This window comes from Vulpes lagopus, chromosome 12 (assembly GCF_018345385.1).
Source record: "Vulpes lagopus strain Blue_001 chromosome 12, ASM1834538v1, whole genome shotgun sequence".
NCBI lineage: Eukaryota > Metazoa > Chordata > Mammalia > Carnivora > Canidae > Vulpes > Vulpes lagopus.
In genome coordinates this window covers 37,958,912-37,972,115 of record NC_054835.1, presented here as the reverse complement: position 1 = coordinate 37,972,115, position 13,204 = coordinate 37,958,912, and the positions used below count along the sequence as shown (strand labels likewise).

General features: G+C 57.7%; 1 protein-coding gene across 6 annotated transcripts; it reads left to right on the top strand.

Annotated features, from left to right (window-relative positions):
- The first annotated feature begins 1,128 nt into the window (after positions 1–1,128).
- On the top strand, positions 1,129–13,153 carry PCGF2 (polycomb group ring finger 2). 6 transcript variants are annotated; one of them, XM_041723810.1, is made up of 12 exons: positions 2,094–2,799; positions 3,417–3,695; positions 7,754–7,905; positions 8,492–8,588; positions 8,900–8,955; positions 9,039–9,089; positions 9,294–9,402; positions 9,587–9,641; positions 9,731–9,829; positions 10,859–10,939; positions 11,481–11,589; positions 11,740–13,153. In XM_041723810.1, the coding sequence occupies exons 2-12, from the start codon at positions 3,652–3,654 to the stop codon at positions 11,856–11,858; spliced, it is 972 nt and encodes a 323-aa protein (XP_041579744.1). In that variant the 5' UTR covers positions 2,094–2,799; positions 3,417–3,651; the 3' UTR covers positions 11,859–13,153. The 6 variants fall into 6 exon arrangements, with proteins under 6 accessions (XP_041579743.1, XP_041579742.1, XP_041579744.1 ...); XM_041723809.1 differs by lacking the exons at positions 2,094–2,799; positions 3,417–3,695 and adding exons at positions 1,129–1,321; positions 1,547–1,639 and having other exon boundaries at positions 11,481–13,153; XM_041723805.1 differs by having other exon boundaries at positions 2,101–2,799; positions 11,481–13,153.
- Positions 13,154–13,204: the final 51 nt, after the last annotated feature.

Sequence of the window (13,204 nt, the reverse complement as noted above, 5' to 3'; positions counted from 1 at the left end):
CCGGGTCGTCGCCGTAACGTAGTATCGATTGGCTTCCCCGGCGCCAGCCTCGGCCGCTGCTCCCGCCTTTCCAAGCCTCCCTCGGCGTTTTCCCCTCCCGGCGGGAGCCACTGGCGACGGGAGCCCGAGCGCTGGGAGGAGCTCGGAGCGGCGGTCGGAGGCGGACTGGCACCAGCCGCCTTTGCGCTCGCCCGGCTCCTCCCGCTGCCCGGCCGAGGGAGGCGCACCAGCCGTGCAGAGCTGCGAGCGCGATCGGCGCCCGGAGAAAAATGCGGGAAGCAGCGCAAGGCAGGAGTAAAAGCGCGGGCCCACTTTCGAGCCCCAGCGCCTGGTGTTCTAGTCCAGTCGGACCGGGTTACTGTGTCCCGGACCCGGAGCCCGAGTCCCGGTCTTCAGCTTGTCTCCCGGTCCAAGTTGTATTCCATTCTTGTCCGCGCGAGCACGCGGGGGACACCAGCCTCCACTCCAGCAGACCGACCCCCACCCCCAGCCTTCCCCCCTGGCCTTTCCGCCGTGGCGCCCCAGCTGGGTCCCGGGGGGACTGCCTTTTAGAGCCGGTGATCGGGCCCCGAGAGGGGCCGGGGAGGGGGGGTGGCGAGGACACGCTCTCTCCCACGGTTGCAGTTATTAATTTTAAGGGAGTGTCACTAGGAGTGAATGAATATACCCTGGACGGGTGGCCGGAGGCGTCGCGTCCGCTGCCCCAGCCCTGCGCCCATCGGCCCGGGCCGAGGCGGGCAGGACTGCAGAACGAGCCTCATTTCAGCCTAGTCTTCATTTTCCAGGCGCCCCAGCTTAGGGGCGGGGATCGCAGGGTCAGGGGGTGGGGGGCACACACACACATTTTGGGGAGAGGCAGGAAGGGTTAACGGAGGTTAACAGAGAAGGTTAACAGAGAAGAGGATGCACCTTCCAGGCTCACGGGCAGTTTGGGAAGAGTGAGGTCGTGTCCCAGTTTAGGGGGCCCCGCACCCGGCGTGGGGGCAGCCGCGTTAGCCTCTCCCCCCCCTCCTCTTCCCCTCTCCGCAAACACCCTAAAGGAATGAGGTCACGTGGGTGAGTAGTGGGCGGGACCTACTCTTGTCTGGAGGAAAAAAGCCATTTTGTACCCCCCCAGCCCCAGTCCCTCCCCTCCCCCCTTCGTCCCCTCCCCTCCCCTCTCTCCCTCCCACCCCAAGCCGCTCTCACAAACTCCTTTCTTACCGTAGGTTTCTCCCCTCCCGCCGCCAGAGCGAGCGACACGGCTGCGGCCCCCCTCCCCTCCCTTCCCTCCCTCCCTCCCATCCCCCCTTCCCCGAGACCCACCGGACCCCGAGCCCAGGTAAGTGGAGGCGGACTCCCTGTCCTTCCCTCCTCCTACCCCGCCACCGGAACGGGGCTGGGGGGCCGGTCCATCCCTCTTTACACACCCCTGTGGGAGGGGGAGACTCTGAGCCGGGCCTGCTCCTCGCGTCCCCGCCCCACCCCGCCAGCCCCTATCCTGGCTCGCCCCGTCCGCCTTTCTTTCTCCCTTTTCTCTCCCCTTTTCCCTTTCCTCCCTTCCAAGATGGCCGAAGCGGATTCCCCCTTGTAGCGATTTGGCGTCTCCCTCGACCACCGCCTCTTTGTGCCGCAGCCCCCTCGCAGACCTGCTCCCAAGGTAGCGAGGGGGAGGGTCCGAGGCCGCCGCGGGGGCTGCGGGCTCCGCGCCGCGCCGGGTCTCTGCCCCCCTGGCCGGCCCCGCGAGCCCGAGCGGCCCCTGGCCCTGCCCTACCGCCCCCTCGGGTTTGGGGAGGGGGCGCGCTCCGCTCCTTCCGTGGGCACCGGGGCGTCGTAGCCGCGCAAGGACTTGAGGCCGGGGGCCCGGCGACAGGGCTTTTTGATCGCCGCGGGGCCGGGGGAGGGCGCTCCTCCTCGCCCGGGGTCTCCGGCCTCCCGGGCACCCCCCCAGCGGGTCCCTTTCCCCCCCTGGCCCGGGACGGGGCGCCCCGCCCCCTCCCCGAACCACCCCGGCGGAGCCTCTTTCTCCGGAACACCCCTCCTTGGGCCCCGCCGAAAGTTTGACTCTAGGGAAGGTAGGAGCGGCCGCCGGGTAACTGGGGTCCCGGATCCTCTGACCCGGGCTCGGGGGGAAGCCCGGGAGGAGTGAGCAGGCTGGAGATGGGGGGAGAGTTATCGCGATATTTCTCGTCGCCGGCGGAGGCGGGAGGGGTCTGCCCGGCGGGCCCCCTCCTCCCTGGAGCCCCGGGCCGCCCCCTCCCTGCCCCGGCCCTCGGATAGGGTGGGACCTCTGGCCCGCGGACGCCACTGCCCCTCCTGCCTCCCCGGTGGGCCCCGGCTTGCCTCTCCCCCTCCCCCACTGCCCCCATCTGCCCAGAATTGCTCCGGATGGCTTGAGGTGGGGAAGGAAGAGGCCTGGGGGTGGTGCATTTGCCTGTAAATATTGTGGAAGTGTTACCCCGCGCGTCTCCCCGGTCTTTGTCTTTTGGAGAAATCCCTCTCCCCATACATAGATCTATGCCTCAGTCTCTCCTGGGCTCCCCGTCGCTCCCGGGAAGGCAGAAGGTTTGTCTCCGCGTTGTCTCCCGCTATTCTGATGCCTCCTTCCCTGGACCTCTTGCAGTTTGTATATGTTCCTGAAACTCTAATTTCTCTTCCTCCCGTCTTCACTCTGTTCCGAGGTGTTCCTGCTTGGAGCATAAAGCCAGCTCTGTTGCAGCTTTTGGGCTAGGAGGTTTTCCCTGGGGTTCCCTGGTTTGGAGTTGGGGATTGAGATCTTAGAGCTGTCTTTGGAGGAATGAGGCCAGAAACAGACCCCAGGTGAGGCCTGGACCCAGGATGCGGACCCTGTGTAGTTTGAGGGGGGTTCAAGTGGAAGTCTTTGGGGGTGGGCAGCAAGGGGGGGTGCTCTCTACTGCCCCTGGTCTTGCTGGAGAGATCTTGGTTGATGGAGCTGTTGCCATGGGAATAGAGAGAGCCTGAACAGGAAGAGGCTGCATCTTTGTGCAGGTCAGATGCCCACTCTACCTCCTGCAGCCTCTGGCCCCCAGAGTGGAGGTTGGGAGCTGCACTGCCTTTGTTGCTGGAAGACTTATGTTATAATTTACCCTGGGTGGACCAGGGATGCATAAATGGTTAGTGGGTATTTGCAGCTCTGGTTTCAGGCAGGCATGTCAGACTGTGTGCTTCTGGGGTGGGTGGGGGTGGCTTGTGCATCTGGCAAGTGTGGGCCTGGGCTCTGGTCTGGCTGTGTGTGTGATGGGGTGTGTCTGGCCTGGGATGTGTGTGTGTGTGTGTGTGTGTGTGTGTGTGTGTAGTGTCTGGCCTTGTGTGAGAGAAATGGAGGGGGTGTGTCTGGCTTTGTGTGCATATGTGTGTATTCGGCAGTGTGTAGCTCTGTGTGCATATTTTGGGGTTTTGTCTTTGTTTGGTCTTAGGAAGCTGTGAGGGGCAATAAGCCCAGTTTCAGGAGATGAGAGGATGTCTCGATGCTGCTGGCAGGAGAAGCAGGTTCCAGGTCCAAGGATCAGGGAACACTGAGAGGTTGACGTTGTCCCAGGGCAGGCCCCTGTACTCCCCCTCCACACACAAATACACGCAGAGCTTGTTCAATTGGACCCATGACATCTCGAAGAGAAGCGGATCCAGTAGGTTCTGGCTCACTGTACTTCCATGGAGCCTCAGTTTTCCTACCTGTTCCGTGGAAGTGGGATGAGGTGATTCTTCCCTGCCCCTCTTCCTGCTTCAAAGTGAGAATGTGTGCTGAAGGTCATGTTTGTGCCAGACTCTGACCCCTCCCAGAAGGCTCACTGAGTGGTCTTCTAGGGAACCTGGAGTTCCTCTACCTTCTACCTACCTGGATGGAGTCAGGCCAGGCTTACTGATTTCTTAAATGAGTGGGGAGCCCAGCCTGTGTGCCAGTGTGTCAAGAGCACTGGAATGGGAGTCAGGCAGTTTCTAGTCCTAGGACTGCCACTGTGTTAGTGGGTGATCTTAGCCACCTTTCTTCACCTGGAAAATGAAAAGATTGGACAAGATTCTTTCTTTCTTTCTTTCTTTCTTTCTTTCTTTCTTTCTTTCTTTCTTTCTTTCTTTCTGGATTTTATTTATTTGAAAGAGAGCATGAGCAGGGGGTGGGGCAGAAGGGAGAGGGACAAGCAGACACTGCTGAGCAGAGAGCCCTATGCAGGGCTGAATCCCAGGACCCCTGAGGTCATGATCTGAGTCAAAGTCAGAAGCTTAAGTCATGAAGTCCACTTAGGCACCCCTCTTTTTTTATTATTTATTTATTTATTTATTTTAAAGATTTATTTATTCATGATAGACATAGAGAGAGAGACAGAGACACAGGAGGAGGGAGAAGCAGGCTCCATGCCTGGAGCCCGACACGGGACTCGATCCCGGGACTCCAGGATCGCGCCCTGGGCCAAAGGCAGGCGCTAAACCGCTGAGCCACCCAGGGATCCCCTGATTTATTTATTATTTTAGAAAGAGAGAGAGAGCAGGGGTGAGGGGAAGGGGTAGAGGGAAAGGAAGAAAGCATCTCAATTTGACTCCAAGCTGAGCAGGGAGCCCAACGTGGAACTCTGATCTCACCACCCCAAGATCATGACCTGAGAATAAGATGCTCCACCGACTGAGCCACCCAAGTGCCCCTGGAGAAGAGGCTTATAAGATCCCTTCTACTACTTCTGTTATTCTAGGTGTTGGGATGTGACCTTGAGTGACTTCCCAAGACCTGGTGATGCTCTAGTGGGGGAGTGAGCTAATTTCATGTGAAGGAAAGGCAGAGCAGAGAATGCTATCTCAGAGCATCTGAAGGAGCAGAGACCCCTGGGTTATCAGAGACAGGCTATCCTGCAGAGGAAAATGGAAAAAAACAAACAACAAAACCTGGCAGTGGGAGAGGCCTAAATGGCAGGGAGCTTCCAGCAAAAGACTGGCTAGAACAGAGGGGGGGTGGGGGGGTCTGTAATTAGTAGGGACTTTGAGGAAGGGGAAAGACAAATGCCGGCTTGAAAGGCCAGGAGAAACTGGGCTTGGGTGCTGGGTGCTCACCCGAGGTCCTTTGCTGCCACTGTAGCAGAGACCTGGATCCCCAGGGGCCAGGAACATGGGCTGCCCAGAGATCATGTTCTTATAAAGACAGTGGTTTGAGGATAAAAAGTGTCGAAGGACTTGGCTGCCGCTGAGGTGGGGGGCAGTGCTCACCTCCCTGTGTTGCTATCGTTGGAATTGACCTGTTAAAGCCCCCAGAGCCCCAAAGAAGCCACTTCCAAATGGCCCATGGCCTCTGTGGATTTTGTTTCTTTCTCCCTCAGGCTGTTTCCCGTTTCCCAATGTCTTCCCTAGAGTGATGACAGCTGGAGGTCCAGCCACCATCACCCCTCTTCCCTCTCCTTCCCACAATACACCCACTAGCTGCAACGGGGGGAGGAATTGGGTGTCAGGTGTGGGGCCCTGAGGCCTTGGGTTGGGAGGTGCGCCATGGGGGAACTGGGCTCCTGTTTACAGTTGTTCTTGGCACCTGCTGGCAGGGCCCTGCAGGTAACCATGGCAATCAGGTGCAGAGCCAATCAGTGCTTCTCCCCGCCCCCAGCCCCAGAGGTAGCAGTCTGAGGCCCCTGGGGATAGGGTGGGGGGAGCAGGGATCACAGTGAGGGGGCCTGTTCTTACACTGGAGGAGGAATATTTCATTCTGTAAGCACCACAGGGCTCCCTCTACCCCTGCGTCTAGAAAGGAGCTGGTGTGGGAGGGGTAATCTTGGTCAGAATTCTCACCTCTGCTAAGGGAAGTGAGAGGGTAAAGGTCATGGCCACTTGTCTAGGAACTCCCTTGTGTTGAGGTTGCAGTCTGCCGGACAGGAACTGGATGGGAATTCTTAAGAGAAAATGTCTGTTTTGAAAACACAGCCAATGTGTGAATGAGGTGACTAAGGCAGGGGGAGGCGCCTGCATGTTTGTGTGTATATACATGTGTGTGTATGTTTGTGTGAGAGAGAGAGTGTGAGAGAGACGGGCGTGCAAGATGCATCCGTGGCAACTTGGACACCCAGCATCAGCCACAATGTGTTGTTTCTCTCTGTGCGTGCACATGTAGATTCATCTGGACCCAGATACACGTAGGAAGGCCGTCACACAAAGTGCCTTTGGAGGCCCAGACATCACGTACACATCCGATGGATATTACACACACACTCAGTGAGACAGGCACTGGGAATTTGCTCTCTCTGGATGGTTGTAATAATATTTGGGCATCTTGCCAGGGCCAGGGTTACTATGGAAACAACCAAACAGTGAAGTAGCCAGCGAGTCTGCATCATTTTTAAGGGGGAACCCTTGTAGAGAGGGCCTGGCCCTGGGGCTGCCCTCTGAGAGACAGGCACCCCTCCTTCCCGAAGCCAGATCGCTGCTGCCCGGTTGCTGCGTGTCCACTGGCTCCCTGGGCTTGCCCGTTTCACCTCCGTCTGCCCTGCAGACTTGCTGTCTCACTCACATGTGGCCTTTGTGCGTCTCTCCATCTCTTTCGGTCTCTGGCCAGCCTCTGTTGGCTGTTTGGGTCCTGGCCAAACTCATCCTGGGGTCTCTATAGAAACTGTTGATCCTGGCTGCGAATTTCTGGTCCTAGAAAACCCAATGTGGTGGCTTTAGAAATCTTTCTGGAAAGGAGAGGAGGGTGTGTGTTGTGAAGGCGTCTTTGGGGGCTTGGCCACCTTCCCGAGCCCCACCCCTTGGACTTTTAGCTGGGAAAGAGGAAGGAGGGAGGGGCCTTCTGTAGGTGCGGGTTTGATTTCTAGATCAAGAAGTTAAGCATCTCAGCCAATCCAGAGTTCAGCTCTGACTGACCTGTCTGGACCCTGCCAAGGCCTGGCTGGGTGCTCGGGGCTGCTGCTTAGAGAACTTTCTTGCCCCGCTTTGGCAGGCATCCCCGAGAGCCTGCGGTCTGTCACTGGACAGTCTGGAGATGTGCCCACATAGGGGAATTCGTGGATTTGCACGAGACGGAGGTCCTGGGATCCAGGGGGACTTGTGCAGTGTGCTGTCCACCCGGGAACGGTGGCCGCATTCCTGTGGAAGGGGTGGTAGTGTTTTGGTTTTTTTTGCCCAGGTTCTCTGCCATTACCTTCAGGGCCCAGGGCCAGGGTCAGGCTGGTGCTACATGGTCCCCACTGTGGGCATATGAGCACCAGACCCAGGGCCAGGCTGGATGCTGAGCTAGGAAGACAAGCGATGAGGTGCTCCTTCTAGTCTTAGGGTGGCCCACGCCTATGGTATTTTCAGGGCTTCCTGGAAGAAGAAGTGTTGGGATGGAAGGAGAGGAGGATGGAGCATAGAGACCCAGGTGGCAGTTGGGGGGTGGCTCATATCCAGGTAGAGGGAGAATCTATGTTTCCTCAGCTCCTAGCACTCACATGAGAGAATATGGGGTTGGGGAACATCAGGGACATTTTTAAAAACTATTCTCTTCCATTTTTCCTGCCTCCCTATATCCTGCCTCCCTATATCCTCTGGAAAGTTGTTCTCACTTCAGACTGCTCCTGCTCTTGAGATGGAGCCTGACCTCATTGCTACAAGGTTGTGGGACTCTCCATAGCTCCCCAGTCCAGGGAACACACAGGGACCAGGAGGAGCCAGTCCCAGTCGCGGAGCCAGTCTAGCCTGGGAGGCAGAAAGCAAGGGTTTTGGGCTTGGGGCCAGATGTCGGGTGGTGCGGAGGGGACTGTGGGAAGGGCTGTCTGGTCTCTGGATGTCTGATTCCACTCTCATTTCTCAGGGTGACGCTCCCCAGGCCCCCTGCCCCCCACCCCGGCATCATGCACCGGACCACCCGGATCAAAATCACGGAGCTGAATCCTCACCTCATGTGTGCCCTCTGCGGGGGGTACTTCATTGATGCTACTACCATCGTGGAGTGCTTGCATTCCTGTGAGTTGGGTGGAGGGGCTGCTTCTCAGGGTGGGCGGTCTCTGCCCGGGTTGGAGGGGCATGGCCTTGGGAGGGCAGAGCATGAGCTCCTGCCCTGAAGAGTGCACGTGTCCACACGTCTGGTGGTGGTCCCTGGTCTCAGGAAGACTACTGGGGTGGGGAGCCTTGAGGGTTCAGCCCAGAGGTTTGTTTCAGAAGCTTTCACCTGAACCCTCATGGGTCCCCTGCACTGGCAGTCCTGGAAGATGCAGGTGCCCCTCGCGTGCACTCTGGGTTTGGTGGCAAGGGGTCAGGGACCCTGGGAGGTGTCTCGACAGGCTGGCTCTTGTTCTATACTCTGTCAGACTTGGGGTTCACCCGCTTGGGACACAACGCTGGTCTGACACAAACACACCCACACTCCGTCCTCCGAGGATAGACAAGGGGCAATTGCCATCTATGCAAAATAGGACCATGTTGAGCCTCTGAGTGGGCTGAGCTGTGGGGACAAGCTGGAGAGGAGGGGATACCTGAATGTGAGCACTGAGCGTTGGTCCTGGATTACAAAGGGGGCTCTGACTCCGCTTTCTTTCTCCACACCCCTAAGTCTGCAAAACCTGCATCGTGCGCTACCTGGAGACCAACAAGTACTGCCCCATGTGTGACGTTCAGGTCCATAAAACCAGACCGCTGCTGAGCATCAGGTGGGCCTGGCGCTGTCCCTCCTGCCACGCCGATCCTCTGGGGCAGCTGCCCTCTGTCCTCAGGCGTCCCAGCTTCCGACAGCCAAGGTGGCAGAGGGGAGAAGCACAGGGCGTCAACCCAGGGCCCTGCCCCTCCCCTTGTTCTGTATCCAGCTTGTCTAGGCTGAGAAATGCCAGAGGGGTAAAGACCACACCTCTAGGGACCCTGATAGCTGGGCCCTGGATCAAGGAAGGGAGGTGGGAGTAGGGATTCCTGGCTGGGGAGAGGAGGGTGAAGTGATCGCCCACAGGACTCCGTACGTTTTTTCCAGATCTGACAAGACCCTCCAAGACATCGTCTATAAACTGGTCCCTGGGCTTTTTAAAGGTATCTGCACACCCTTTGTCTGCCCTGCTGCCCCCCACTTCCCTGCCTGGTGCTCCCATCCTCACCCTGCCTCCCTCTTCCAGATGAGATGAAACGGCGGCGGGACTTCTACGCAGCGTACCCCCTGACTGAAGGTGAGTGTGTGCACGTGTCCGTTCGCGGGAGTGTGTGGTGCTGCCGCCGGCACGCGGGCTGTCCCTCTTGCACAGACCGCCACACCACCATCCCAGCCTGGAGGATGGCTGGACTCACCCCGATGAACGCTGAGGTCCTGGGGTCCTTGGAGGGGCTCCTTTCGCTGTCTTAGGGCACCCCCTCAGAGCTCTCTTCTTCTGCAGTCCCCAATGGCTCCAATGAGGACCGCGGCGAGGTCCTGGAGCAGGAGAAGGGGGCTCTGAGCGACAACGAGATCGTCAGCCTCTCCATTGAGTTCTACGAAGGTGTAAGGCAAGTGTGACCCACGCTGGTCTTCTGGAGTTCTAGGGTGGGTCGCCTCTTTCTCCCACCCTGACCCCTCCCCTTAGGAAGAGAAAGGACCCTTGGGAGGGCCTTCTGGATGTGTGCATTAGGGGATTAGGGGATCCTACCGGTTCCGGGGTCTCCCTAGCTTCATTCTTTGTCCTTCCCCCAGGGACCGGGAGGAAAAGAAGGGTCCTCTGGAAAATGGGGATGGGGACAAGGAGAAGGTGAGTTCTAGGGGCCTGCTTAGGAGTGGGACGTGGGCTGGGAGAGAGTGCCTGGAACGGACCCCAGCCCTTGGGTGCCTCTTCCCCAGCAGACTGGGGTGCGATTCCTGCAATGCCCAGCAGCCATGACCGTCATGCATCTCGCCAAGTTTCTTCGCAACAAGATGGATGTGCCCAGCAAGTACAAGGTGAGTCCCTGGGCCTTCAGAAACTGAGTGTCTGTGCATGTTTGACAATCTGTGCATCCCAGCCACTGTTCTGAACTGGCTGTGTGATTGAGCTCGAAGAGAAGAGTAATTGAAACCAAGATTAGGGTGGGGCAGTCATTATCTGTTGAAGCCAGTGTTCCAGGGTGCTGGGACCAAGATGACAAGTAGTGTGTGTGCATGTCTGTGCGCACACATGCATGCTTGCACGTTCAGAACTGTGGCAGAGGTACAGGTGCAAAAATATAAGGTCTTGTCTGGGGCAGCTGGCTGAAGGAAGGCCGGTCTGGACTTCCAACGGCGCTCTTGGACAGTGTTTCTCAAATGCGAATGTGTCAGTGATTCTCTAAGATCTTGATAATGCGAATGCGAATGTGTCAGTGATCTCTAAGATCTCTAAGAGTAGATTCTGATTCAGTAGGTTCTGCAGTTCTAGCAAGCTCCCAGGTGCTGCCAGTACTACTAGTCTAAATACCACACTTTGGGTATCAAGGCTCTAGGACAGTGGATCCCAAACTTTGCTGCAGGTCAGAATCAGGTGGGGAGCTTTATTTAAAACTCAACTTACGTCATACCAATTAAATCGTAATCTCTGGTGAGATCCAAGCATTGGTATTTCTTTTAAAGCTCCTTGGGTCATTCCACTGCAGCCTGGGTGAGAGCCACCTTTCTCTGTGAGATCTTTCTCAGCAGGGCTTTTTCTTTGCCCCCATTATCTCTGCCCGAGATAAAAGGGGACCCAGACAACTGTGTGGATGGCTGCAGGCAGAGGTTGTTAACAATCTGGAGACTTTCTCCAGATCCTTTCCCATCTGGTGGTTGGGAATTCTGTTGGGTCAAGTCTGGTAGCGAAGTCAAACCCACCATGAAACCCCAGACTATCTAAGGGAACACCTGCTAACCCCTCCTCCCCAGTGTCCCGTCTCCTACCCCTGGCTTAGAGCCTCATTGCCAAATGGCTGGAGCCTTGAACCTGACCAGGGTCAAAGTGTCCTCCGTGTCCTCCTCTAGGTGGAGGTTCTGTATGAGGATGAGCCACTGAAGGAATACTACACCCTCATGGATATCGCCTACATCTATCCCTGGCGGCGGGTGAGCTGGGCAGGATGGCGCAGGGCAAGGGCAGGGCCGGGAGGGGAACCCTGCAGGGTCTGGCATCGGTCTGTGGCCACAGAGACCACACAGTGACCAGTAATCACAGTTTGTGCCTTGTCCCGAGAGCTGGGTGTGTCCAGGGTGGCCTGCCACACCACACCAGCCTCCAAGCCATCCTTTGATGATGACCTGCCACACTCTGAAGTATAAAAGGATCCTTTGGCAGATGACATGCCCCAATTTGGGTCAGAAAGTAGGGTCGGGTGGCTACAGAGGAGCAAATGTTGCTCCCTGCTTTTCAACCTCCCTCTCCTCTCCAGCCTGTGGCCTTGCGTGTTCTTTCTGCCTCTCTTGGGCTTTGTGTGCTCCTGTATCTCTAGCCTTGCTTGGTCCCTCGGCTTTGCCTATCCCCTCATCTCCAAGGCCTGGACCCCTTTCTTCCGTTGGGGCACTGTGGCGTGAACGTCAGCTCGCTGCCTGACCAGCCTCTTTCCCCTGACCCCCCCTTCCCTGCCTCTCTCTGCCCCCCTCCCTGCAGAATGGGCCTCTTCCCCTCAAGTATCGGGTCCAGCCAGCCTGCAAGCGGCTCACCTTGCCTACAGCACCCACCCCCTCGGAGGGTACCAACACCAGCGGGGCATCCGAGTGTGAGTCCATCAGCGACAAGGCTCCCAGCCCTGCCACCCTGCCAGCCACCTCCTCCTCCCTGCCCAGCCCAGCCACCCCCTGCCATGGCTCCCCCAGCTCCCATGGGCCCCCGGCCACCCACCCTACCTCCCCTACTCCCCCTGCCACAGCCGGTGGGGCCACCGCAGCTGCGAACGGGGGTACCTCGAACTGCCTGCAGACACCATCTTCCACCAGCAGGGGGCGCAAGATGACTGTCAACGGAGCTCCTGTGCCCCCCTTAACTTGAGGAAAGAGACCCTCTCTGTCCTTCTCCAGCCATGCCTCTCCATCCTCCACTTTTTCTGGGCCCCCTTTCCACCTCTGACTTTCCCCAGCTCCTCCCGCCTTAGGGGTGGGGGGCGGGTTTTATAAATAAATCTATATATATATGTACATAGGAAAAACCAAATATACATACTTATTTTCTATGGACCAACCAGATTAATTTAAATGCCACAGGAAACAAACTTTATGTGTGTGTGTATGTGTGGGGGGTGGAATGTTCATTTTTAGGGGGTCTTGTGTCATTTGCCCTGCTCTCATTTTGGGGGTGCCTGGAGGTGGGCTAGAGGGGCCACCTGAGGCTCAGTAAAGCTCTGCTCCATCCTCCTCTTGTTCCCCAAGGCAGATGGGGTGTTCAGGGAGCACTCCCAGTCCCCAGAGCTTTAGACATAACTCCAGCTGGCTGCGTGTGGGGCCTCCCCTCTCTTCCCCCCATCTTGGCTGCTGTCCTCCCTCCACTGGTGCCCCTACCCCCACCCCCCATTGTTGAATGTCCAGAGAATCGCTAAGACAGTGCCTTTTACAAATGCAGTTTATCCCCTGGTTCTGAGGAGCGAGTGGGTGGTAGAGATGGCATCTCCCTTACTTCCTCCTCTTTCAGTGGAAACTTTGTGCAAAGAATAGATAGTTCTGCCCCCACCCCCCACCCCCCACCCCATGTGTGTGGCCTTTGCATCATTTATCTTGTGGAGGAGAAGATTCAGGCCACGGGAGGCCTCAGCCCTTGAAATTCCACTGTGGCTTTAGCAATGTGAACCGCTTCACCAGGTCCTGCCCCTGCCCCCAGCTGGGAGCCCTGACTGGCAAGGCTAGCACTCCTGGGGACCTGGGGTGCAGTGGAGAGGTGGAGGGGGGTTCATCTCAGACAAGCACAGACCCCAGATTGTGCCAAAGGCCATCAGCCCTGCAGTCCCCTCCCTGCCCCCAGCTGAGGCTAAGTCAGGACAGACTAAAAGCACAAGATGGAAACCTGTAAGCTCTGACCTTGGCTCCATCCTGAGAGGTCAGTGGACTGCCCCTGAAGGGCAGACCCCAGCAGATCCCTGCACACTTGTTTTTCCTCCAATGTACATAGGATCAGCTTGGGGAGGAGGTGAGGAGGCAAGACTCCCTTGGAACCTAGGTGTTTGGGGTCAGGACCCCCCCCCCCATCAGGTTTGTCTGTGTTTGCACCTTGTCTTGTGTCTGAGGTGACTGTACCCTCCTCCTGCCCTGGGACATTTGTATCTCCTGGCTTTGTAATAAATGCTGCATACTCTCCGGAACCTGTAGTTCTTTGGGGGATAGGGGACAGGGAAAGGGTGGGCGGGT